Source organism: Ammodytes marinus (genome assembly GCF_949987685.1).
Source record: "Ammodytes marinus genome assembly, chromosome: 9".
Lineage (NCBI taxonomy): Eukaryota > Metazoa > Chordata > Actinopteri > Uranoscopiformes > Ammodytidae > Ammodytes > Ammodytes marinus.
The window spans coordinates 26,053,625-26,080,253 of record NC_137213.1 but is presented as its reverse complement, the minus strand read 5'-3'; the positions used below and the strand labels follow the sequence as shown (position 1 = coordinate 26,080,253).

Here is a 26,629-nt window from a genome sequence, read left to right as displayed (position 1 = left end):
CGCCGCCTCCCGAGAGTTTTCATCCACACAACATGGGCCCAGAGGCAATCACACCGTACACCAATCTCTAGGACTGCACCTCCCTCTGCCCTCCAGACGAGCCTGCTTTAAATCACTGGCCCCTCTCTTTCTCCCCGCGGAGATTTATGCAAATGGGAAGAAAAAGACTGGCGGCTTCTGCAAAATTAGGGCCTCTTTTTCGGCTCAAATTCCCACCGCCAGTGATCTCTCTAAAGCCAATCAGAAGAGGGTAGTGATTGGACTGAACATGAGAGTCAAAAAGTGTTCCGCACACTCCTGAACATTTCTTTTCTTCCCCCCTCAAGTATCTTTCATTGAGCAATTCAATTTCAAATACATTCAACTTATACATTCAGGACTTTAGTTTTCTTTTGGCCATTACAATTGTGCAATGTGCATATACAATTGCAATCATCATGAAATACAATGATATACTGTACTCAGCACAAATGTAATAGGCCTATATATAAAAAATAAATAAAAACTACAACATATGAGTGAACACACACAAAAAATAAGGAAATAACAACAAAAGCTACATATGAAAAAAGAAAAAGTTGACACACAGGCTCCTGAACATGTCTGACTAAAGGATTGGCAGACTTGTAGAGGTCTGGTCAAGGTGATACTCTTATGCCGGGTGTCATAAGTGATTTCCTCAGCGTGTGACAACCTGCTGTGTGTGCTGTCGGCCTCCGTTAAGCATAAAGCAACACCTTGAGGAGCAGGAATATTACTCCTGCACAGAATGAGGCATATATCTAACCTGACCCACAGTGAGGCGTCATTGTAGGTCTTTTAAACCTCTTGCTAGCATGTTGTATAATGCATGGGATTGCTCTCTGCCTTATTTTCCTCTTTTGATTGAGTCTGCCTCCAGGTGCTATAAATTGCTCCCGCGCTGCCTTTTAGGAGAAATAGAAATCATTTGTCTTGTTGCACTTTACATTCACACACCTGCTCTATCGGGGGGACAGAAACTCAATATTTTTTATTTATAGCTGAAAATCTTAAATCCAGGCTTGTTTTGAAATGAACAAAATAGCCAACATGAGCGGGGGAAAGTGATTCTATATTAGGATTGCTTTGTGGCTATTTATAATGATAAATCGTCTTGACTTGAATGACCCAGCTGTTCGTAAATCCTTCTCTAAGTTTGTGGGTAAAGTTATGGTCACTATAAAACATGAGGGATGTCTTAGCGTTCTGACTTTAAATGCTTGGGAACTTCTGTGCATCATTGCGCCCTTGCAATCAAAAAAGTAATCCAAAAATAAGATTACAGTTGTGGGACTGCACATCTGGCAGTAATCATGCAAAATGTTAATAATAAGTTTGCTAATCTAATTTTACAGCTCTCTTTTGAGATAATTATTTAGTTTGTATTATATAAGGAGCAAAGAACGAGTGAATGAGGTATAGCCTCAGAGTTACTAGTAGTTAGTATAAGCATGCAAATAAAAAATCAACATATCTGATTGAGCTAACCTAACCAGTTTGTTTGGTCATGCAGTTTAACTTCAATTGGATATTTTAGATTTGTCATTTATTGTGTTTTTTCTTCAGAGGTTTTATTATTTGGAACAGTTTGATCAAGCGTCCAATACCTACCTATCTCATACCTAGAGATACACAACTAAGACTTAGGCTTACAACTAGGCTGCAGCTCATTTAGCTAAATATATTCCTTACATATCTCTTCTGAGACGACCATTCAAACACAAACTCTATATTTCTGCTTTAGCATGACAAGCATTTAGAATGAATCACTTTTCCCCATGCAGACAGCTATAGCAAATCAATGTTTTTTTGTTGATTGCCAAGGATTCATCTTACACCCGGTCTTGGCACGATAATGCATTAATTATTGCTTATTAATTAATCACGTTTAGAGCGTTTCACTGAAGGTCAAGGGTATATTCACGCCGCAGTGCTATATTTCATGGTGATCATGTTATTGGCATTGAGCCTGCTTTTTTTTTAGATATCCCACTTTATTTTTAACACACTCATACATTAAAAAGAGGCTTTGAGGAGATTTTTGTATTTTATCAGAGTGCCAAAATGATTGACATTATAAAAAAGCGCACTCTGTTTGCGATTACCGCATGGCACATTGGAACAGCACCGTCACAAACACCAAACTGAAGCGTGAATCACCACTGAGAGGATGAAGTGGCCGTAACATTTGAGTGATTTACAGAATGTAATGTTCCAGCCCTGTACACCAAATAAAAAATGTTCTAGAAGGATGTTTTGTTGTTGGATGAGGTTTTACACATTTACTGAATGCATGTAAATGTGATTAGTGCTCTTGAAAAGCTTATAATATTCACTGCTGTTTTACAATATTTCCCACTGAATTGTAGTGGAGTAGAAGTATAAAGTAGCATTTATAGGCCTTAAAGAGTGTTGGTGGAATGTAGGACTTTTGTGAAAAAAATTGTATTAAAAGAAAATGTTTTTGCCTCAAACTTGTACTTTAGTAAATGTCTATAATTATTATTTACATTCCACCACTGGTTTCCAGTCACAAGGCCATGTGTGTGACATGCAGTTATCTAGTCAGATTTCCCCACGGAGCTGATCCAATCAGAGAGCTGAGAGGAGTGAAGGTGTTATGGGCGGGGCTTAAGGGAGCCGGCATGATGGACAAGCTGCTGACAGCTCAAGGCTGCAGTGATGTGTGTCTCAACCAGCCAGTAACTAGAGAGAGCTGCCGTTGTGGGTTCAGAGATCATTCTCTAGGAATTAGTGAATATTTTTAATTCTTAGCTTTTTGCCTCACTCTCCGGCTCAAGAAAAGGCGACAGAAACCTGCCAAATCCAGGTTATCTTAGCTCAATGGTAGTCACGAGAGCAGGTCAAAAGATACACTTTACAGCATCACTAAACGCTCCTGTGTGCTTGTTAGGACATGTTTATTTACAACATTAAGTTGCGCTCTATATTTTTTCACTTTATGTCATTTTAGAATCAAATACATTCTAGTAAGTAACCAGGGACTGCCAGTGGCCTTGACGGCTGGTTTATGTCCTGTAGAATTTCTTTTTTGTAGTGTCTGTTGTTTTTCCTTTCTAAGCAGTTGATCTTCTGTAGCACAACAATGAGTCACATGAGTGCTGATAAGCCATGTAGTCATAATATTATTTACTAGATTGTCTTATGGGATTATTTTTGCAAACTCAAACTCTCTCGTTCGTTGATTAAACGCATAAGAAGCAATACTGAGTTTCCCAGTTCGTCGGCCAGAACATTGGCACAAATGCAATTTGTATTCAACAACAGTAACATTATATAGTTACTCTCCATTAAGCAAATGATCAAACAAGGCTTAGTCATGACACAATGGTTTTTTGCTTTCTAACTTTCTCTTGCATTCATTCACTTAAGTAAATTTAATCTCCTCGAAACAAACCAAGCATATTAGCTTCAATTAGGTAAATCTCCGCATTTTGAATTCAGAGAGGGCTTTCTTACTCTCCTGGCCAAGCGTAGCTAAGAGCTATTATTGAAGATTCATTACAAATCCCTTTGCTCCAGTAAAGTATAATAGGATGTATAAAAAAACATACAGTAAGATAAATGATCCTTCCCTCAACTGTATTTTTCGCAATAAAGATTCAGTTGTAACCTCCGAGGTCCCACTTTCAATTAACTTAATCAATGTTAGTTCTTGGCACAGTTGCATTAATCTTAGGAACTAAAAAGAAAATGATATAGGGCTGTAAAACCCAGATGACATTATTATCAAAAGCGTTTTTATTTTATGTTCTGATCACACGAGCCCCGTGCCAAAACATCACTTTAATATTATTATAACATACATATGAAGTATATCATAAACATACATACCATTAGGTGAAAATGAAACAAAATGGGATGCAGTATATTTAACAAGAAAAGCCCACTCAGGGGTTACAATTTAGTATTGAAAATATATCAATCTCCTTCCAATAAATCTGTCTCGAGGTAATTTCAAGTCTTAATCAGATTATTACTTTTAAGAAATTGGCAGGATTTTTTTTATATAATATGAAGGAAAAGTATTAATAAATATAATAGTTTTTTGATTCAAAATTCTTGAAAATAAAGACAAAAAATAATACAATAATCTGCCTGCCGTAGATTGCCAAGGGAAAAATCGGACCTGTGCAAAAGCATTAATAATAACTACTGTATAAAAATAGCGTTGTTTTCGCTGATGGTCTCGTTTGCTGTTTCAGGTCATTTATGATCATCAGAGACACAAAACTAACTGTTTAATTCAAATTTAAAAGTTCCCCTTTGGAGGTTCCAGACTTGAGTTGGATTTGTCTTAATGTAGCATTTAGCCCTATAATAATGACTTGTTGTGACTCTCTCCTGCAGCCTCTGAAGCTCCATTGTGAGCTCTGCAGCATTGTCTCCAGCTCTGGTCAGATGTTGGGCCAGGTCGCCGGGCAACAGATAGACCGTTCCCCTTGTATCTGGCGAATGAACAACGCTCCTACGCGGGGCTTTGAACGCGACGTGGGCCAGAGAACCACTCTGAGGGTGGTCTCACACACCAGCGTCCCCTTACTGCTGCAGAAGCCCCAGTACTTCTTCGGCCAGAGCAACGACACGGTGTACGTGGTGTGGGGGCCGCTACGCAACATGAGGAAGGACGGCAAGGGCATCGTTTACAACATGCTGCGACAGGCGGCTGAGAACTACCCGCACGCACGCATCTACGTCACCACGGAGGAACGCATGAACTACTGCGACATGGTCTTCAAGAAGGAGACGGGCAAAGATAGGTGAGTCAGACAATGGTCTAGTTTATTTTTAGGGCTTTGAACCCTGAACGTTGATGATTCATCAGTCTAAACATCCGCAGCTGATGTAGATTCTGCAAGTTGAGCTGTTGTTTATTTTTTTTATTTTTTTTGTCAGTGTGTATGACAGCAAAATAGCATAGGAAAAACACTGACGTCATCATGCCAGTCCAGTAGGTGGCGATAATATGCAATGTCAAACACCATAGAAGAACTTTGTGAGCATGAGCATTGAGCGTCTTTTTGAGGGCATCCAAACCAAACTGGAAATGGCAAAAGCAAACGGCAACAACCAAAGCAGATTCATGTTTGTGCAAATATACATTGATTCTTCTCTGCTTGGTGCTGTTAAGTTATAGTAAAGCTAGGTTGCTTTGTAACTCCAATGCACCTTTCTGATTGCCGAATAGTATTGTTAATAGTCGAATCTCTGTACTGAACAGACAGATCCGATTTCGAATGAGAAATTCTGTGAGTCTGGGACAGCCACTAGTTTATTTTCTCCTGTTTTTTTTGCACACAGGATCACTGCATTTAACAGCAGAGACCTACCATTTCTCTTTTTGACGAATGTACCACTCAGAGCTTTTGACATCCACTGCTCTGTTCATTGCTATTAGATCGACTTTATTGATGCAGACGGTCGGCCCAATGCCCCTGTGTTTTCCCTGGCTCAAATGCCTCCCTTTCATGAGGCGCGATCAAAGTGAGTTACTTAACTTTCCCTACCATAACTGGAGGCTATTCTCTTATGAGGCGCTGTTATGAGCGCTCTCGGTAGGATTGGGCTGGCTGGGTTATAGACATCCAGCCAAACGCTGGTCTGGGGGTGATCCTGTTAATGAGGTAGTATGAGGCTGGCAGTCTGTCTAAACACTCTAGTGGCAGCCATGGTCTTACAACTTCTCTCACAACTTATTGGCACAAATTATTCGAGCTGTATACTCTGTTGGAAAGACATTTTGCAACCACACTAAAATTGCTATGTGTTATTTTAATGCCTCTGGAAACCTGGTCTGAAATAGTTAAAATTAATATATGATATAAAAGTTAAGTGTCTTATTAAGCTTTTGAAAAAAAATGTATTGAAAATAAATGTTCATAAATGTTATAAAACTTAGTTATGTATGCTTACTGTAATGCAACTAACTCCCCAAATTACATAGTCAGAAGGATTGAATGGATTTGGGTTTACAGGGGGCTTTAAGACAGACCCACCTCGCAACTTTGTTCTCTTTCAAATTCCCCCAAAGAGAATAGCAGGGTAATGACTATTTGAACCGGGCTCCACGCTCTCTATTGTTTAGGACCAACGATCATTTCTCAGACTATAGCCACCGCTAATTTCCGCAGAGCTGTACACACACTCCTGCCTTCTCCCTCATGTCATCAAGACCCCTTTTAACTTTGTAAGAGGATTAACATGTTCGGTTAATAGGCGTAGCATCCATTCCATTTCGGCTCCATTGTCTCAGTCTTATTCAGGATGGCAGGGTTCACAGCTAGTTCCATGTAGAGGGTCCGTGTTCAGCCCGGCTCTGCTGTTCTGATGGCCCACAGAGCACAGACACAGGCCTGGGATTAGGGAGGGTATGCACAGGGGGAGAGGGATCTCATTACAGGACATAATGCTTTTGGGACGCCGTGCAACACTTCTATCATTATACCCATTTTGGCAACAGAGACGGAACTTGAGGTGTGACTGTGAACAATGCAAGACAATGTTATGAATGTGTGATGAGCTCTGAGAGGTTAGTTTGTGTGTGTATTTCATTGTCTGTTTTTTCTAAATCTTGACTACACCTGTTCAAGTATTAAGGGATGATTTGGTGTCCATGGTAACAGCTTTTAAATTAGCCTGGCGGTGCAGCAATGCATTATTTTTTAATGTAAGAGTGGTTTCAAACCTGATAGTCCGCTTCTGGTAGTCCTGTGGTCCTTAATCAGATGACTAGTTTTTGAAGTGAACCAAAATGCATTAGCCACTTGCCAGATCAACTGCTTTACAATTAGTCTAAATATTCATGCTGGAAAACTACAGAAAGAAACTACAGTGCTTCCTTGCAGTTGGATCGGATAAAGTCCCATCGCGTTCTTACCACAAACTAACAGCACCATAGTTCACTCTTCAACAATGTCTTGGTACGCTTATTTGGTCCGCTTTTGGCTCACCCGAGTACGACTGTTGATTGGAAACCAGGGAACCAAAGATTCAATCGAACTAAACCAGCCAGGTGTGAAACCGCCATAACAGAGCGAGAGAGGGGAGTAACTGCAATCACTATGTGGATCCTTCAGTCAGATAACGAACTGTAAAAATACATTTGCTTGTCCATGCAAACTTCCTTAATTAATGTTAAAGTCCACATCCTCATAACACACTCTTGAAGCACTTGAGCATTTGTGTGTGTGTGTGTGTGTGTGTGTGTGTGTGTGTGTGTGTGTGTGTGTGTGTGTGTGTGTGTGTGTGTGTGTGTGTGTGTGTGTGTGTGTGTGTGTGTTCACTGGGTTTGGCTTTTGGCGTTTGCTTCACTGTGCTCAGGATAATTACCAGCTCGGTGGAGATGGAGCAGTGATCGAAGACAACTCCGTATTATCCAGACCGCCGCGAGCAGCCTAGCAGCTTTCACTTGCTGATCAGGCACAGAGCAGTCGACCGAGTAACCGTCTCACAGCCAGTAATTTAAAACCAGACTTTAACCCCTTCGTTCCAAAGCCCATACATACTTTCCTGCTATTTAGTATGGTAGAAAAAGATTTAGGGTGTCCCAATTCTTGTGGTCAAATGCAGCAAGCTTAAAAATAACTGGATGCCCTTTTACATCCGGTCGAGATTTTTAGTGTGGAAATCAGTATGCTTTTTTGGGTGAATCTGACACACATTCCAGGGTGCACCGGAAGTGACGTCACATCAAGAGGCAAGTTATGATGAAATAGATAAGTGAAAGTATGTCCCAATTGTGTGCCTACTGCATGAAAGGTGAGGAAATTAAACTTAAGAAGACCGAGGTGTGGAGGGGTTACAAGGACCTCCGTCAAATCTATGATCAGGACGAGCAGATTTTAAATCCGTAACAGGTCTAAATTACATCAAGCTGATTTAGTTTGTAGTGTGATAAAATCAAGTATACTAAAATATGTGTACTCCTGAAGCAAGTCCGAAACTATACAGTTATAGACTTTTTTCACATTAGACCTTTTGACTTGTCTTGGATTACAAATTGAGATTTCTTTACACAGAGAGGAGAAAATGTTTTTCAAATTTTTTTTTGAGAACTTCTTTTGTTGCTCTTTTGCCTCCTCGCACAAAGATACAATCAGGCTTTTTGTTTAGTTTTCAATGCCCTCATTTCTGCACCTTTTGCAGTGTATGAACAAAAACCTTAAATTTGGCAGGCAGCATGTTATTGAGAGACCATGAGTGTTGATTGTTATTCAATGGATTGCTTTGTAGAAATGGAGGAGCTGCTTCACAGCTTGGAAAGATTTAAATGAAGGGTGCAGGAGGGAAAACTTTTTCAGTAAAACCTCCAGGAGCAAACAAAGAAGTATCATAAATCTTTAAAACAAATAGTTTTTCTCCTTGTGAGGTGTTATTCTGTAGCCACGGTGTAATTATAGCCTGTTGGCACGATTCCTGGATCATTTCCCAAGAAAGAAAAGAGAGAAGAAAATTGATTTCTCGTAAACTGCCTACAAAAAAACAAACTATTAAAATTTGAAAATAGCACATATTATACATTATTCTGTAATATAAAATTGGAATAAAGGATGTACAGAGATATAGATCAATTTGAAGCGATCTTCTAAGCTCTGTAACATCCGATTATTGAATTCAGTACACAATAGATTTAACATTATAACATACACAGGATTCTGCTGGTGTGAATCGCTGTTTTGTCGGCAGGGAAACCGTCCATGTTTATGTATTTTCAGACAAAGAGAAGGTGTATCTCAAAGACTCAGAAATATCACTAAGACATCACACTTTCAAATCTAAAATGTTCAATTCAATTCAATTCAATCAATAAGCTTTACTGCCATGAATGTGTAAATAATACAATATTGCCAAAGCATAATACACATATAATAGTACATACAAATTCAATAACAATAATGTATCAGCAATATTAAAAATCAATATGATACAAAAAAAACTTAAATATGTTTCCCACAATTGACTCTTGTCGTCCTCGTCTCTTGCCCCATCCAACAAAAATCAAAAAGAAAATTTTCTAAAATAAATAGAAACACAATCCTCGCTTAGCAGCAAGTCAAGGCAGTGCAAAGTCTTCCCACAGCCTCTGATGTAAATGTATGTGACAGCTGCTTAAACATATGATTTATGTAACTGCGTGCTTTGGCTGGAAGTAACACAGGCTGGACCTATCCATCAGCAGTGCTACCCCCCATGTGCGCCTGTCGGACCTTATCGCCGCGGCCCCTGTTACCGGCACTAGAGATAACAGACCTGAAGACGACACAGGAACTAAATCACAGTGTCACTTTACAACACTGCCACCTGGGCCTGCCTGACCTGGGACCAGCCGCTCCTTCATAGCATATGCATTAGGTTTGTTTCTGTGTGTGGAAATGTGTGTGTGTGTGTGTGTGTATGGTTTTACATTAGTGACACCCTCCCACTGTTTCTGACAGCATGGGTAAGTGTGGGAAAATGTATTTGTCCCTGTGAGTATCTATAAATACCTATGGTCTCTTCCTATTGAAGAGAGTCAGCATTTCTTGAGCATTCCAACCAATATTCCTTTTATTATTTGAACATTTAGAAAGTAATCCTAACATGAAACAACATTTCCGACCAACGACCATCATGTTTTATGCATAACGATTTCTTAAAAATGTTTTAAAAACAGTTTTTTCAGATACGTTTGAAGCTTCTCTTCCAACTCGCATTGACATTTTACAGAAGCAGAAGGGCGTCTTAACATTTATGTGATAGACTTGGCAACTCTTTGAGATAAAAGTTTAGTTCACAAACATGTTGGATGACTAGCGGTGTGACGATCTCGCAATGTAAGTCGGAAAACGATCGAAATTAGAAAATTAAAGTGGAATCAATGAGTTAGCACCATCCCAGGGTCACTTCCGGCAGGCTATCAAGAGGGCGGGGGAAAAAACAGATACACAGTCATGGTAGCCACAGCCACACTAATGTGGGGATTACAATACAGGCATTGTTGGAATGTGAAACAGCATCTGCTACCTTTCAAACCAATAACCCAACAATCCCATCACCACAGCAATTGGCCTTCCAGCTTACTGACGCTTTTAGATCTGCTAAACACACTAATATTTGTATTAATCAGGCCAAAGTCAACCTCACGCTCATGTTCGACCTCAAGCTTCCAACGACACGGCTATTATCATAAACATAATACATTCAAAAGAAAACACAGGTGTCATTTAGACATAGCTCATTTACTTAAGTGTACACTTACATTTCTGCTAATCATTCGTCAACACATACTGCGTGAAATTAGATGAACATTAACTTGTTTTTAATGAGCAACATTTTTTATAGCATCACATCTGTCTTGCAATTAACTCCCGTTTCTGTAAAAAAAAAAGGGGGAAAAAAGGCATCTTAAATTAGAAGACAAGGACGTCGAGCAGCTGTTCAACTCCAAAATCTACCACTTATTTGCATATATTGTACATCTGCAGTTAAACCAAATGTTTGTCATGTCATCCTTGTCGTTGTGAGGGTCGTGTGCATAATCCCATCACAACATTTACCCAGAATCACAACGTGTGGTCAAGAACTCTGCAGGTCACCTTTCACTTCAGGAAAACAGCTGTGTCGTTTAGTCATAGCTCATTTACGTCTGTGTTCTCTAGTTTACTACATCGCCACCGAATCATTCTCATACGCACGCGGCATGAAATTAGTTAAGTCCTCTTTAAGAACAATATTTCACGGTGTCACATCTGGCCTCAACATTACAACAGTAATAAGAAGACATAGTAAATCTGTAATGTGGCATGTTTTTTTTAGAGATTAATTGACGATGAATGCTTTGGTTTCTTGTTCTGGTTACTAGATGAGAGGTGTAGGTGTGTGTGTGTGTGTGTGTGTGTGTGTGTGTGTGTGTGTGTGTGTGTGTGTGTGTGTGTGTGTGTGTGTGATTTAAAGCCGCAATTAATGCAATTTAAGAACTATGACCAAATTTGAATCTTATCAATTGTAAAAGGTCAATTAAGTTATTTTCCAGACTGAATTAGCGGCAACATACCAGTGAGAAGTGAAAAAAGTATACGGTGGCCCAGAGCATCAAAACACACGATGACATTCCACTAAACACGACATTTCAGAAGCACAACAACATTTAGGATTACAGAAAGAGTCAGACCACTCTGCTCGTATGTGATTGGACAGAACCAAATTGTTTTGAACCCCGGGGCCACGGTAGTCAAAGTGACACATAACACAAATGATCCTTTAAAAGGCTAAATAGTAGTCTGGTGAAAGAACCAACAATGGATGTTTTCATCTGCAATTCAAAATCAGTGAGTCAGTGTAATGGTGGATGAACTCAATGGCTGATGCTTCGCTCTCGTGGGCCTTTCCGATTATGATGTGAATTTTATTTTAATCCGTTTTTTATTAGCTTAAATGTCACAACTGCGTAATCATGCTTCATAATCTCCAGCCGTCCACTTCATAGGAGTGTTAAGTACCCTCTGGCAGGCAGCGCTTACTCAGCCTAAAATAGTTTAGGTTGAAAATGAAACATAATTTAGTTCAACAGCCCCTCAGTGTTAATAATCACGCTCTGAGAGATCGCGTTTCAGTGTTTGCGATTGTGAATAGCTCTTTACAGAAGTCATGTGTCGCAGATCTGAGACCCTTTGATGATGTTTACTGATAGAACGGCCTGGAAGTGCTATGTAGAGGGTGCACTGGGAACAGCAGAAGAGAGGATTTTCCTGACACCGTCTCAGTGGAATAAATAGTTGCTTGTATTAACTCATATTGTACTCAAACAAAACATTCTACTATCCAGGAAATCTCTCATGTCCGTGCAATTGCTTTAGGTTTGTTTTTGTCTCCTGATAATGCAACACGATTTGAGTTTTGCAATTTAAGGCGAGACGCTGCAGGTGGGTTAACTTTTATATAAAATGTAATGTAAACTGTATCATAGATGAGACAAAATATGAACAACTCCATCTGTTATAAAGTTCCGAATAATGCTAAGAATGATTATTTAAAGTTAGATTGACATAAAGTGCCTTAAAGAAGTTACATTTTTATGTTAAGGGTATTGAAAAAAATGTATGTTGATAATGGCTGTTAAAGATTGTTGTATAGTAGAGATATACACACGCAAACATATAGGTTTAGTAAATAAATACTTGAGTGTACAGTATATTTTGGACCTTTTGATTTATACTGAGAGAAAGAATACAAGTTGTGGAAGCAAAATAGCCAGAAATCTCAAAATGGACCAGCGTTTGAAAAAACTATTTGTTTGCCTGGTGTGTCTCCCTGCTGGACTGACTGAAGTCCTTAAAGCCTGGACAGACCATAAAGAAGTCATTGATTTTCACATCCTGACACATTACAGGACCCTGTGCCAGAAGTTAATATGTCTTAACCCCCGAATCGGGCAGGTTTACTAGGGCGATAGCAATTTAGCCAAACTCCTCTGTAGTAAGAAATTATTTACAAAAATGTTTAGATACTCGCGATGAATATCTGGTCGCCTCTTGCTGGCTAGTACAACAAACAAACATTCATACAGCTTCAAGTTTTTATAGTCGGCCTATTTCACGGACAATGGCCTACTGCAGGACATTTTGTACAGATGAAATCAATTTAACCTGTCCTGGAACACCATTGCTTACCTTTAGCTGACATTACAATGACCCATTGGCATAGTTTGCGTTACCCAACTCTATTTATGGGTTTTATTTGTTGACGTTTTTTTCATTGGTCTGCCAAGTCGGAATATATGTGTTTATATCAAACAAACATAACCATCAAACTTCCAAAGCCTCTCACAGGTTCCTTCATGGTAGCACCACCGATGAAATTGGGTGCACATGAGCTCCCAAAAAGGACGAAGAAATACTGTGTTAATACACAGACATTGCATCCAAACAGGGATAACATTATCTGAAAACCAAGTAATGTAATGTCAAATGCTGCATTAAAGAAACAATATGTTGTAGAATTGACATTCAGTTCATTTACATTATCCATGCTGCTCCACTTTAGTGTTATAGTAATACATTTTATAAATACTCTTGTTCACTGATCATTTTGTGTTGTGTTGAATCTGAAACGCCTCCACATATTTCTGCTCAGATAGGTTCTTTCGTTCTTCTATTATATGTGCTAACAAAGAGAACAAGAAAAGACTAATTTGCTGAAGTCCCTTCACTTTTACACTGTCTATATCGCTTCAATCAACACACAGAGAAAATCAAAGCAGCTGAAAAAAATTGGAAGTCCTGATGTGATGGAGAGCTTTTAATATCAAAATGATTAACCACCAGTGTGCGGACTATTGTTTACAGTGGTGCGAGGTATGTAACTGTATCTATAATTGCTTTGTGTATAGAAGAGGAAACGGCTGATAGCAGGATTGTTTCTGTTGGCTCATGTTGAAGATTGAAACACCATGTTTGCAGCACCAACACGGGGAGTGTAATTTCATGCTCATCACGACGCGTCTTTTGAAAAGAAAAGTGTGCCGAAGAATTCATTGTGTTTCTCTCCACATGAGTCCTTCATTTTCGAACTGTATACAAAACCGCTAGAAATCAGTACTGTCGCTCTCCATCCGAAACCAAGTGCTTGTCACTGTGCAAGCGTGTAATGACATTACGTTTCTGTTTTGAAAGCTTGTAATTGCTGTGAAATTATCTTATTAAATGAAGCCACTGGAAACCCTGGAACACAAACAAGAGCCGGCATTCTTCTGGGTTGGATGTTCATGGGGTCACAACCGTTCAATTCAGAAGAATAAGGAAGTCGTTACAGTGCCACTTTGTGTACGTTTTTTTATATTTAATTTTTTTATTTCACCTTTATTTGACAGTTGTATAGTGACAGAGTTGAAATGGAGAAAGAGAGAGAGAGAGAGAGAGAGAGAGAGAGAGAGAGAGAGAAAGAGAGAGAAAGAGAGCAATGAGGACTAAGCCTCAAATGGTACGAGCTCTACCCACTATGAGAGCGCCACATTTCTGTGTGCTCGTGACCCCGTCTGACAGAGAAGCGAGGGCGTGTGTCGGAGTGGGAGAGGCAAGCTGTCAGCTGAAGGCCAAGTGCAGTCTTCCTTAAAGTCTGTTTGCATTTCGCTCCTAATGATGTAATAACACTCGAAGGATGTTAGCTAAACTATTAGCGGGGGAAGGACATTCAGGCTTCAGTCATTAGATGTTTCTCTGTCTAGAAAGGCAAAAAGGCAAAAAATAGCATAGTTTATTACCAATGGACTCACAACTTTGCCACTCTATAGCCAAAAGTATGTGGACACATATGTATATAGAGTGTCTATATTTTTTATGCAATTTGATTAATACTTTTGGCCTAAAATGTTGTGTTATGCAGCTCAGGTATTTGGTCATTAATATGCAGCTACAACAACCCTCTCTCCTCGAAGGATTACCACAGGAGATTTGTTCCCATTCAGACACTCGAGCACATGAGATCTGGCGCTGATGTTGGTGGATAAACGTGTGGTAGGGGCTTAACGTTGTGCCTTTAAGGGTTTGGGCTTAGCTCTGGAGCCTGCACACATGTTGATTGTAGCTGATTAGCGGCTCCTTTGAAGATAGTCTAGGGTGAAGCCACATGAAAAGAGCAAGAACTGTGATGGGTTCATATCTGCTGCTTGTTTTGCCAGGTATTTATTTATACATTCAGGTGTGACGCAAAAGAAATGTACGGGTTCAGAAGTTACCATATGGATTATCAGGCAAAACACATCAGGTGTAACTATTTTGTGCTATTATAACGTAATATGCAACTAGAAAATAACTGAAACCTTGACATGAGGTTGTTCATTATCTAAATGTAAGGCAAAGACTGTGTGCAGTACTGGTTGTAAAGTAAATTGTTATTTGTAACAATGGGCTATATAGAAAGAAATTATATTTATTTATTATTCTTTCAGACAATTCCACACAATACACAATTATCACTTTCACATCATACATTATACTTTGTGTTGTCCGAAGGGTGACGGAAGAAGCCAAAGGCTTATCAGGTCTCGCCCCCATTTTCATCAGATTCAGATACACAGATACACATTTACTGTTACAGAAAAATAAAAAAATAAATTAGTTTATTGTTTATATAAATTTTCATTATTCATTGACACATCTGCAAAAGTATTCAAACCCATACAAGTCTGCTGACCTCTATTATTCGTTACAATAATGTTATGATAGTGACATTCACCTTGTGCTCAGCTTATTAGTAAGCCCAATGTGCTCAGCGTTACAATAATGTTATGATAGTGACATTCACCTTTTGCTCCGCTTATTAGTGCTCAGCTTTCAGTCTGTAATTTTCCATAATTTTTGAGACATAATTTTTTTTGAAATTGCGCAAACTGCAACTCCCTGTGACATCTTCATCAAGTTCATTCCATAATTTAATACCCTTTACAGAAATCGAAAATTATTTAAGTGTGGTCCGTATATTTTTATCAGTGAATTTTCTTTTTCTTCTTAAATCATGCGAAACTCCTCTTTCTTCAAACATTTCTTGTAAACTGACAGGAAGGCTTTTTTTTTGAAGCCTTGTAAATCATTTGTACAGTGTGGTAATTTACCACGTCACGTAATTTGAGAATTCTACCTTCAATAAAGAAGTTATTAGTGTGTGGCCTGTAAGTTGCTTGGTATATAATTCTTATTGCCTTTTTTTGAAGAATCTCCAAGGGGTGCAATTTACCTTTGTAAGTGTTTCCCCACACCTCGGCACAGTAATGCAGATGTGGGGAAACTAAACTCCAGTATAATACAAGTAAGGCCTTTTGATTGAAAAAATGTTGTGATTTCCAAAGTATTGAAATACTCCTGGCTATTTTGCCCCTAAGATGGCTAACTTGCGGTTTCCAACTTAACTTATCATCAATTATTACCCCTAGGACTTTGTGTTGCTTGACCCTTTCAATATCTATCCCATTTACCTGGATTTTCACGGAAACATCTGCTGCTCTCCTACCAAACATCATAAATTTAGTTTTTTCTAAATTTAGTGATAACTTATTTCGGTTTAACCACCCATGTAACTTAGTCAATTCAATGTTTACAATCTCAACCATATTATTCAGATCTTTCCCTGAATAGAAGATGTTTGTGTTGTCAGCAAATAAAATTAACTTTAAGACCTTCGAAACTTTACATATATCATTTATGTAAAGCAGGAATAATTTCGGCCCCAAAATTGACCCCTGAGGGACCCCACAAACAATATCTAAGCATGTCGATGTGATCTCCCCTAATTTCACATATTGTTTCCTGTCCTGTAGATAACTTCTGACCCAGTCCCGTGCTATACCTCTAATGCCATAATTCTCAAGCTTATTGAGAAGGATGTCGTGATTTATAGTGTCGAAAGCTTTTTTGAGGTCTATAAAAATTCCTATAGAGTACAATTTGTGATCTATAGCATTACTAATAATTTCTACCGATTCAGCCAAGGCCAGCGCAGTGGAATGATTCTTTCTAAAGCCAAATTGACTGTTATAAAGAATTTGATGTTTATTAATGAAATCATCTAGTCTATTGTTAAATAACTTTTCCAGAATTTTTGAAAATTGTGGTAAAATTGAGACTGGTCTATAATTTGTAAATGAATGTTCATCACCATTCTTATGTAATGGTATAACCTTAGCTACTTTCATGCTACAAGGAAAAATTCCTGTTTGAAAAGATAAGTTACAAATATGTGTTAAAGGTTCTTGCACTGATTTTATTATTTTCATGTGAAGCCCTAGCGAGTCTCTTGAGGTCTTTGTTTGGATTCCGAGTAAAATCTCACTAATCTCGTTGGCCTTGACTGGCTTTAAAAACATGGAGTGTTGAAGAGACGCATCCTTTTCCGCAGACTCCCCTATACTCTTCTCACAGATTCTCATGGCCAAATTCGGTCCAACCATAACAAAAAATTTGTTTAGTTTATTCGCCGCAGTATTCATGTTTTCAAACTTAATGTTATTTTCATGGAAATACTGAGGATAATTATGTATTTTGCTGTCAATATAGGTTGGATGTGAACAGCTACCCTTGGAACTGTAATTACACAACCCGATAATGTACAATGCATCTTTTGTATGATCACTCCAGACGGTGAAATCTACGGTTTACCACTTGAATCAAGTATCAATTTAAGGCCCGACAACACTTACACCTTGACCTTCACCTCAACCAGCACGTAAGCCAGTCAAGCTATTTCACAGCACACTGAGAAAATATTTCTTTATGGATCACTCTTTGTAGCTGAGGACATTATTGTATTCACATACTGTTGGCATTGCAGTTAATGTAGTTTTCTTTATCTTCAGTGCTCTGAAATGAACTAAACATTGTTAGAATAAACAGCCATTTCTTTTATATAACCAATAGTTTTCTAACATACGACATGATGAAACCTTTTGTCATACCCTCGTTTAGTAAACTGTGTCTACTCCCTGGCGCATTTAAATACATTCTCATTTGTGCAGTGGAAACTAGGCAGTAATGCATGTAGACATGATGGTAAGCCCGCAGCCTCAAAGGCAGTAAATGCATTTTCTGTTCTGCTTCGCGGCTCCCGATTGAATGAGCTGGGCGAAATCTCCCAAACACATACACACACACCTGCACCACTAGTCATGTAGCAACCCAGCCTCATCTAATAAGCCTTATTAGATCAAATGCCTCTGTGGCCGCAGAGAAATAACACTCTGAAGAGGTAAAATAGCCTCATAACAAAAGGCTCTGTGTGTGCGTGTCAGTGGTCATTAAGAATACGTGTCTGCAACAGATAGTTTTTTGCACATTTCTGCTTTTCATAAGAATTTAATTTGTCCTTTCAAGTTATATATTCTCATTAAAAAGCATTTTGAGGAGGGGATGTAACCCCCTTTGGGAAATGACATTGCAAAATATGCAGTGGTGAAAAGGATTCAGTTGAAACGTTTAGTTTTGAAACATTTAAACCTAATAGAATATAGAGTAGAATGTTAAAAAGAGTTGAAACAACGTTGACATTTTCTAGTAAGTAAAGAATTAGAGACAATTTTCAACTAAATAATTTTTTTTGCTGCTTTTGTCTGTCTTACCACTTTCGCTTGGACAAAAACCAGCTTATGAAAGGGTTGATTTTGTCTCAGATAAATATTAATATAATATTTTTTTCTGCAGGAAAGGTACTACAAGTAAATACTAGTGAGAATACAAGAACACTCAACGTAACTTTCTCTGAAGTTACGTTGGGCTAAAAACTAGATTCTTGCCACTCAATATATTATATGAATAACCTGACACTCACTCACCCTTTGATGTACTTCAAGCAATGCTTTTAGTGGAGCGAGCCGGACAAAGATGGATGCCCTATCAGCGTCCTGGGACAGAATGGTGTTCTGTGCAGCATCAGCCCTAATGCATCCAGTCAGAGACGCTTCTGTTACATGTTCAACTCTAAATTGGATCTGTAGAAGTCACTTCAGATTATAGTCGTACAGTCTTCACAAACAGATCATCGCCTCTTCTCGCCGTAAACATCAGCTTTCTAGGGTTTCTACTCTGTCAGCTAACACAGCCTATTACTGCTTCACATTTTGTATTTGGTTTTTAAAAGCATTGATACACAAATCATAGTAATCCGTGTGAGACATTTCCAATGGTGATTTCTTCCCCCGGCAGAGTTTGGTGAAATGAGATATTTTACTTTCTGGTCAGTTTTTTTTCTGGCCTTCCAAGTCTCAGTAATGTTGATGCATGCATTACTTCAATTTATACCATATTGCACTACTTTCTCATGTAATAATACAACGTCAGTGTTTATTGTTCAGTATTTATATAGAGGCATGAAAGGCTGTATCTACTATACAACACTACAACACATTGTGTATGTCCTTGAATTCTAACAAACATAATGGATGCATCTCCTTCCTGTACCGATAGATAGATAGATAGATAGATAGACAGATAGATAGATAGATAGATAGATAGATAGATAGATAGATAGATAGATAGATAGATAGATAGATAGATAGATAGATAGATAGATAGATAGATAGATAGATAGATAGATAGATAGATAGATAGATAGAGAATAACAATTTGGCATTGTGTAAATGTGTCAAATTAGTGAATATATTGGAACGTTAAAGGAAGAGTAATCACTTTAATAATTCTGTCCGTCACACCTGTCAGACTTTAATGTGTGTGCGGCATCATTTCCATCTTCATAATGTTGTGTGTGTGTGGTGAATATGAAAATGTAAAATCACTTCAGCGTGCGCTGTAAGCCTCCTGTAAAACCAGGAGCGCTGCTGCATAGCCAGGAGTGAGTGGGTTTTTTGCATATTAAGGTCGTATAACATTTCTTTTTCAAGGAGCCATGAATCTCCTTACGCTGTATAGAGCAGGGACCCCGGTGTGATCTAAGAGCTGGCTGAGCAGTCAGGGAGAGTTTAATACTTGGGATTACTATTAGACGCTAGAGAGAGAGAGAGAGAGAGAGAGAGAGACAAGGCTGCTATAAATTATTCAGCCGTACCCGCGAGATTAATTGATTATTGAGCTTTTAGATCAATGATAATCAGTAGTTCTTCTGTGTAATTCTGCCTCTTAGGTCTTTGTCTTGATAACCGTCCCTGGAGAAATCTCTTAAATCGGTCCTCATCTGTTTTGCTAATCCGTGGGTATTTAAATCCCCCTGGTGTGGGCCAGGCATCCCATTATAGTGTTGAATAGGCTGGAGAGCTTTCATAGTTGCCCACTTACCTCAGACGTTTACTCCCTATGTTTTTGTTTTTATTTTACTGCTTTGGACTTCTTCTCACCATTTAAAAGCCCCTGTAAACCCAACTCCAATTATTCTAACTATGTCATTTAAGGTAGTTAGTTGCATGATAGTAAGCACCTGAAAAGAGTTAGGCATATTTATCAATCCAAAATAAAGATATTGTCATTTAAGTTTGATAAACTTTACAGAAATTAGGTTTAGATGAGGCGGGCTATGCTCTGGTTCTTATTTCACAATAAGTATTTTGAATCAATCACGGCAGTTCTCTGCCCAAACGTTCAATAAAATCAATAACTGTTGCCATGGAGACCGTTCGATACAGCCATAACGGTCTAGACGATATATAGTGTTTATTAACATTTCTTTTTCAACCAGATTTTTGTAGAAGCTTATTGAGACACCCAACCTTGATATCTTATATTAATATTTACTATTTTAGACAAGGTTTCCAGAGGCTTTAACCTTCAGTCATTTGTGCAACTCGCCTTTTTCTGACAAATAAATCTTCATGGATAGTTCATGGCTCTTGTAGAAACAGTGCTGTTGCCGTGGCTGCTGAGGGGAACGTAGCACTAATGCTGCCTGTTTTGACACCTCAAAGACGGTAAGGGTTTTATGTTTTAAAGCCTACTCTTTATGTTGGTTAAGATAAACCTCTCAACCTGCATGAAGCATTCATATCAAAGACACTTTCTACTCACTTTGAATAATACATAAATCAGACTGTGCTCTTTTAGCAGAAACAAATGCTGTTTACTTTGATGTTAAGTTCTTGGCTCAGGGTCACGGATAATGATGTGAGGCTTGTACTCAAGGCTTTTTGTCAACTCTTTGATAAGTGAAGCTAATAGGCTTTTATACCATGAAGTACTTTTTTTTGTTTTATCAACAGCACAAACTGTTGCACGAATGATGTTACTGACCTGAATCCGAGAGAGCATATATTATATATATATATATTTTTTAAATCAATTAATCATTTAGTCCAGTGATTTCCGTTATGGCAGGGGGGGAGAGGGGGGGGGGGGAATTTGTTCTCTGAGGGGGGGCTCACTCTCTCACACTTTGAAAACCCCTGATTTAGTCCATGTTGGAAACAGTAAAAAATGCCCTTGACATTTACCCAAAAGCCTAAGGGCATGTCTCGAAATTGCAATCTAAAATGGAGATAAAAGATAATTTATTGACCATGATATTAAAGAGAAGTGAAGCTGTCACTTGTAAATGTTGGCATTTTTAGCCGCACAAGAGTCATGGCTCTAGAGATGTTGGTATGTTGCTCAGTCAATTCACCTCTTTGATACAGACTAAGATATCTTGACTGCCATCAGACTAATCACTATGAAATTTGGTACAAATATCCATGGTGACGTGCAACTTTGGTGATCCCCTGAAAAAGTTTTAATATTTACCTTATTACCTGGAAAACAAATGAAATACCCATCAGTGCTTATTAAGTATACTGTGTATAGATTTGAAAATCTCATATCACGATACTACTGGCCAATATATATTAGATACATACATTATACCGATAATCATCAAAATATTCTTAAAACTCTTAAAAGGACTCTTAAACTGACCAGAATAATTTTACCTTACAAACATTTTATTTCTTTTTTTGTGTGTGTGAAAAACAGATTTTGCAGAAGCTGTTACTTGAGTTTCAGATGAACTGGAACTTTAATATTTTGCTTTTCTGGTCCCCACCAACCCAAGAAAGTAAATGTTAAGCTAGTATTAAGCCCTACAGTCACACGGAATATGAACTAGTTTAAGTTGCTTCATATTCAGTTTGTGTTCTCCTCAGCAGGGGAGGCTTTTTAAAATTCCTTTTGTTATTGTGTTGTGGCAGCATTGTCTTTTTCTCCAAGTCAATTTAAATTCAAACCCTAACACACACACACCATGAGTCACACATGTTGGAGAATGCATACGTGGTTGTGCGATACATACAGATGAGGTGTGGTTGTTGTGATTCTCACACTGCCCCCTATTTTGATTGGTTATTCCCATGTTGATGTGACTAAAATATTTAATAAAATATGTGTATTGCATTTTAACTATCAGACCATAAGATGAATGCTAACATGCTCAATGTATACCTACTAAACATCAGCATAGTCATTGTAAGCAAGTTAGCATTCAGTTCAAAACATGTGTCATGCATGGCGTGGCTTTTGTAACTGTGTAATACTTTAAGCCTGCAATATATCTAATCTATCTAATAGAAATACTACTCTGTTATTCAGAGTTGGAGCAACTTTAACGTAACCTAATTCCCCCGGGGATCAATTAAGTATTTCTCTTCTTGAGTTCTCGCAGTGTGTGGTCCTCCTTCCTGAAATAAGAGTTAACCTTTTAGTGTTTTACTATTGAGATTAAGTCTTGCACCGTGGTCTGAAAATTGGTTCGACTTCCTTCCTTCCTCTCAGACAATAAGAGAGAGACTGAATACTGGAAATACACATAGAACCGGCGCAAAACATGAGCTATTGATAACTAAAAATACCCAAATCATTTGAAACCAAGTAGGAATCTGTGGCTCCATTTATTGCTCACTGCTGAGGATTAACACGAAAGCCGAATGCCCAAAAATGTTACAGTAAATATGCTTAGCGTATGTGTGTGGCCGTGGCTACAGTCCACTAATCTGGCTTTGTCTTTTAAAATGAGCAATGAGGTTATATAATCGGTGAGAGATGTCTGCCCAGTTGTTTCAGACGACGAGGGAGAGAAATTTGAGTTTAAATATGTGAATCTGTGTGCCAGTTGCTTCAACTTCTTGTCACTTGGAGGCTCACGGATCAAAATGTGTCTGATTGGTTTTGTTGTCAAATCCGTACGACCAGAACAAGATTACCTACGTTTTGATGTGAACATTCCCTTTGTAAAGTGACATTTGTGCCAGTTTTAACAAGTTAAAGGGTTTTTTATTTAAAAAGGGGATGATGTCACCCATTCTAGTTCTGAACATTCAGATTTCGATTCCCCATTATTTTTCTGTGGAGAATAATTTTTTCACAGTTTTTTGGTGAAAACGGTTGGCTTACACTCAAATAAAAGACGGTGTATTTTTGTGTGAGTGTGCTGGCAAAGCTGCGGGAAGATTTCCATCGGCAATCTTTCACAGGGAAGAATACTAATATGGTTTTGGAAAAATTAGGGTGGCGAATTTCAAGTAGTGTTGCCTTAGAGCTTTGCACTGCAGGCACACTTGATTAAACTAACATTAACTTTCTCCAATAGTAAATATTATCTTCCTCTCCTTGGGGTGTATTGAAAATTAGGAATGTAATACTTTTTTATTATGTCAAAAGTTCTGAAAGAATTTCATACTTCATACTTCAGACTTTCAGAATTTTCCTTAAAGGTAATGGCACCTGGCAGTGGTGTATTTGACAGATAGGCACGGAGTCAATTATAATGTATAATCAAAGATATGTGTGGAACTGAAATGAATCACTGAATAGCACCGATATATGAATTTTAAAAATTGTTATTTAAGAGGTAGGTAAAAGACGATACTGCTTTAATCCCACATAAAGTGGGAATGTTCCTTGCTCAGAAAAATCCCAAGAAGCTCCCAAGAAATATTTCAGTTGTTGATTCTACTGCTAAGAAAAACCTGAACGTACAGCAGAAGGAATAAAATCCATCAATGGCCTAAAGCTTACCTCACGTAGATGTGCTGACAGTGTTGTTGTATTGACTCAGAATACCTCGACAGAAGTTACGCACTAAAGCTTTAAAGATGTAAGCGTGTTGTCTTCTTCTCCGAGCCTTTGCTCCAGACTCACTCTGGGTGTTGCAGAATTTAACGAGAGGAATCAGCTGGTGTGGTGGTGGCCATAAAAGCATCAGCTGCCTTCTTCTGCACTGAGAGAATTATTAAAGCCATGGTTACAAGGCGGAGATGAGGAGATCAGTGGAAAACCCCCTCGCTGTTATGTCTGTGCATGTCATGTGCGAACGATGGCTCTGAGGATGCTGGGAAGGAGGCCGCAAGCAAGATAAAATATGTTGTTTTTCAGCTTTCGCCGTTTAGCACCATCTGTTCGGTCATTTGGGTGTTTGTGGGTTATTTTGTCAACTCGACAGGGGGACAAATGTTGGAGCAGGTCTGGGGGATGGATGTTCTCCTCATGCAGAGTGTCAGTGAACAACACAGCAGCATAGATCAGGACAACAGCACAAAGACGCAGCGGGGGAGATGAAAAATTAGATGAAGCAGCTCTCCATCTTGCAGAGTATTTTAATGTATTTTCTTCTTCTCTCTTCTTTGTACATTTAGATTAACATGAATAAATAAAGGCAATGTTAACTTCTAAAACATAGTCTGCTATAAGCAGGGGGGGGGGGGGGGCGTAAGTGGTTGAAAAGTTAGTAAGTTTCGAAGGGCCCAATACAATATTGACATCCATGCTTTTCAATTATGATTATATTATATCAGATTTTCCTATAATTTTCAAATGAGTATAATAGAATGAGTATAAACACATTTTGAGATTTATGTTCAAAGCAAACATGCTAATTCTAGCTCAGTTGTAAATGCTGTTTCATGCACTGGATTAAATAGTGCAAAGATAAATGATGCAGATATCACCTTCAGAAGTTGACAGGCTGGTCATTTCATCAGAAACATCAGACAAGCTATTCCTTTAAAAATACTTACCTACCAGAATCTGGGCTTGGGCCAGACTCAATACCTTTTAGCCATTATAAATGTGCTTCTTTTCACGTCTGCAGCATTTCCTCAGGTTAATGAGGCGTATTATACTGTTGCACCTCCATTTTTCAGCTGATATTAGAGTCGTATTTTTACTTTAAAATAGCGGTCACAGGCCACCTCGCTCAAAAGTTGTTTTCAAAAGCTGAATATCGTGACATTTGCCAACGCAGGCTTTGAAATTTCACTTTAGAAAAGGTTATGTGGTGATGACAATGTGCAGCTGAATATAATATTATATATTTAGTGCTTTTGATGCTCTGACATTTTTCTGGGACACATCAGGGAACAATGAATTTCTAACTGGATGGTTATATCTAGACTCCTCAGTCCCCCTCCCCACTAGTCCTTCCATCAGCATAAAATGGAGCACAATTTGACTCCGGAGGCAGTGAACTTACCGTAGCCAGAATTAGCTATTCATTTGGGGTCCTTTGCTCCACAAAATGCCAGGGCAGTGTCACGATGGTTGGCTGTTTGCTATAGGACATCAGCTCCTCCGCACAGGGAGTTCAAAACCTCTTTTTCCATTTGTGCCAGCCCTCTTCTGTCCTCCATCTTTCTCTCACTCCACTCCACTGTATTGACATCTGCTTTGGGACGACAACACAACCATTAACTCGGTTGAGGGGGGAAGGAAGGGGAACATTGGGTCAGAACACTGAGTACGAAAGAACGAGGGATGACAGAGCTGAAAGGGTCAGAGAGAGAGAGAGAGAGAAATTGTGGATAGACGTGATGAAAACACATAGGGGCAGAGATTGAGTGTGAGCCGGAAATAAGGGGAAAAGGGTGTGATAGAGAGAGAGAAGGAGAAAGAGGGAATTTGAAAAGCGCTAAGAATATTGAACCAGAAACAAAAGGATCCCCCAAGGGAGTAAAATCCAATATCATCAAGCCCTGAAGGACTACAGCACAAAAGACTAATCCCCAAGAAAAGAGAGAGAAAAGAGAGAAAGCAATTGAACAAACTCTCCGTTGGGACCTTTTTCTTTTTTTAATAAAGCCAAAATAAGATATACTCAGTGAAAGCGAAGCGAGGTTGGTGGAGGAATTTTAAAGTTCTGAATGCAAGATGTTTCAATGATTGTCCTTGAACTCAACCACTCATAAAAAATGGTCAGTTGCTATTATAACCTCCTAGACAAAGAATATACAGTTTTTAGGCTGTAAAATCATGTGGAGCCGACTGTCCAGAGGGGCTACGGACAAACATCCATTTTTATCAGATTTTGCAAACAATGGAGCGCTAGGGCACAGAGAGAAAATATATCTGTTAGTACTATATCAATCTCGACTGAAGAGACAATACTTCAAATCGTTGTTGGTTTTGTTCCTTTCATGGAATACTGTGGACAATAACAAAACTATAGAACATCTGTATCACCTTATGTTTCAAAGTCATTGAGCAGTACGATGACAAATGGGCCATGGGAGTTTTATTGTGTTTCACAGAGAAGTGGATAGAAGTAGATGTACTGTGTGTGTCTTTACCGGGAGAAACACCACACTTGTTTTATTGTGAGGTTGTCAGAGTTATGATGCAGCAATACAGTAAAATCTGTAATAATAAAATGAAAATAAAAAGTGTATTTTCAATTGGGGACACAGCTGCTACTACGTACATTAATTTGGAAAAATATATCACTGGCAGTTGTTTTTCTAATTTTCTTCTTCTTCGTTTCATTCTTTATTTGCTCAGTTTGATTTAATTGGTTTTAAGGACTCCCACTTGTGTTGATTGGGACTTGTTTGCACCTGTTGTTTTCGCTGAAAATAGCATGTCTGTTCAGCTGGTGGGTGCTGGATTCTTGCTTAGATCCTTAAATGGCGATATTTCTAGAAAAACAGGCTTTAAAGCTAAAGTTTGTAACTTCTGTCGTCCACATGAGGTATAGGGAGTAATAACAACAACACTGTTGGCTCATCTACATGAGGTAAGCCTTCGGTGATGGCGCATGGATTTTTTTCCTCCTGCTCTACGTTCAGGTTTTCTCTTAGCAGTAGAATCAAAAGCCAAAACATTTCTTGGGATTTTTCTGGGCTCCTGCACCAGTTTGTAAACGCTGTCATACTGAGAAATAC

General features: G+C 38.6%; 1 protein-coding gene across 1 annotated transcript in view; it reads left to right on the top strand.

Annotated features, from left to right (window-relative positions):
• st6galnac3 (ST6 (alpha-N-acetyl-neuraminyl-2,3-beta-galactosyl-1,3)-N-acetylgalactosaminide alpha-2,6-sialyltransferase 3) overlaps positions 1-26,629 on the top strand; it is a gene marked incomplete at its 3' end in the record, with an annotated part of 59,402 nt that overhangs the window by 20,524 nt on the left and 12,249 nt on the right. Inside the window, exon 3 of the mRNA XM_080034754.1 lies at positions 4,393-4,802. Coding sequence (XP_079890880.1) covers positions 4,393-4,802 — 410 coding nt within the window. The remainder of the gene's footprint in view (positions 1-4,392; positions 4,803-26,629) is intronic.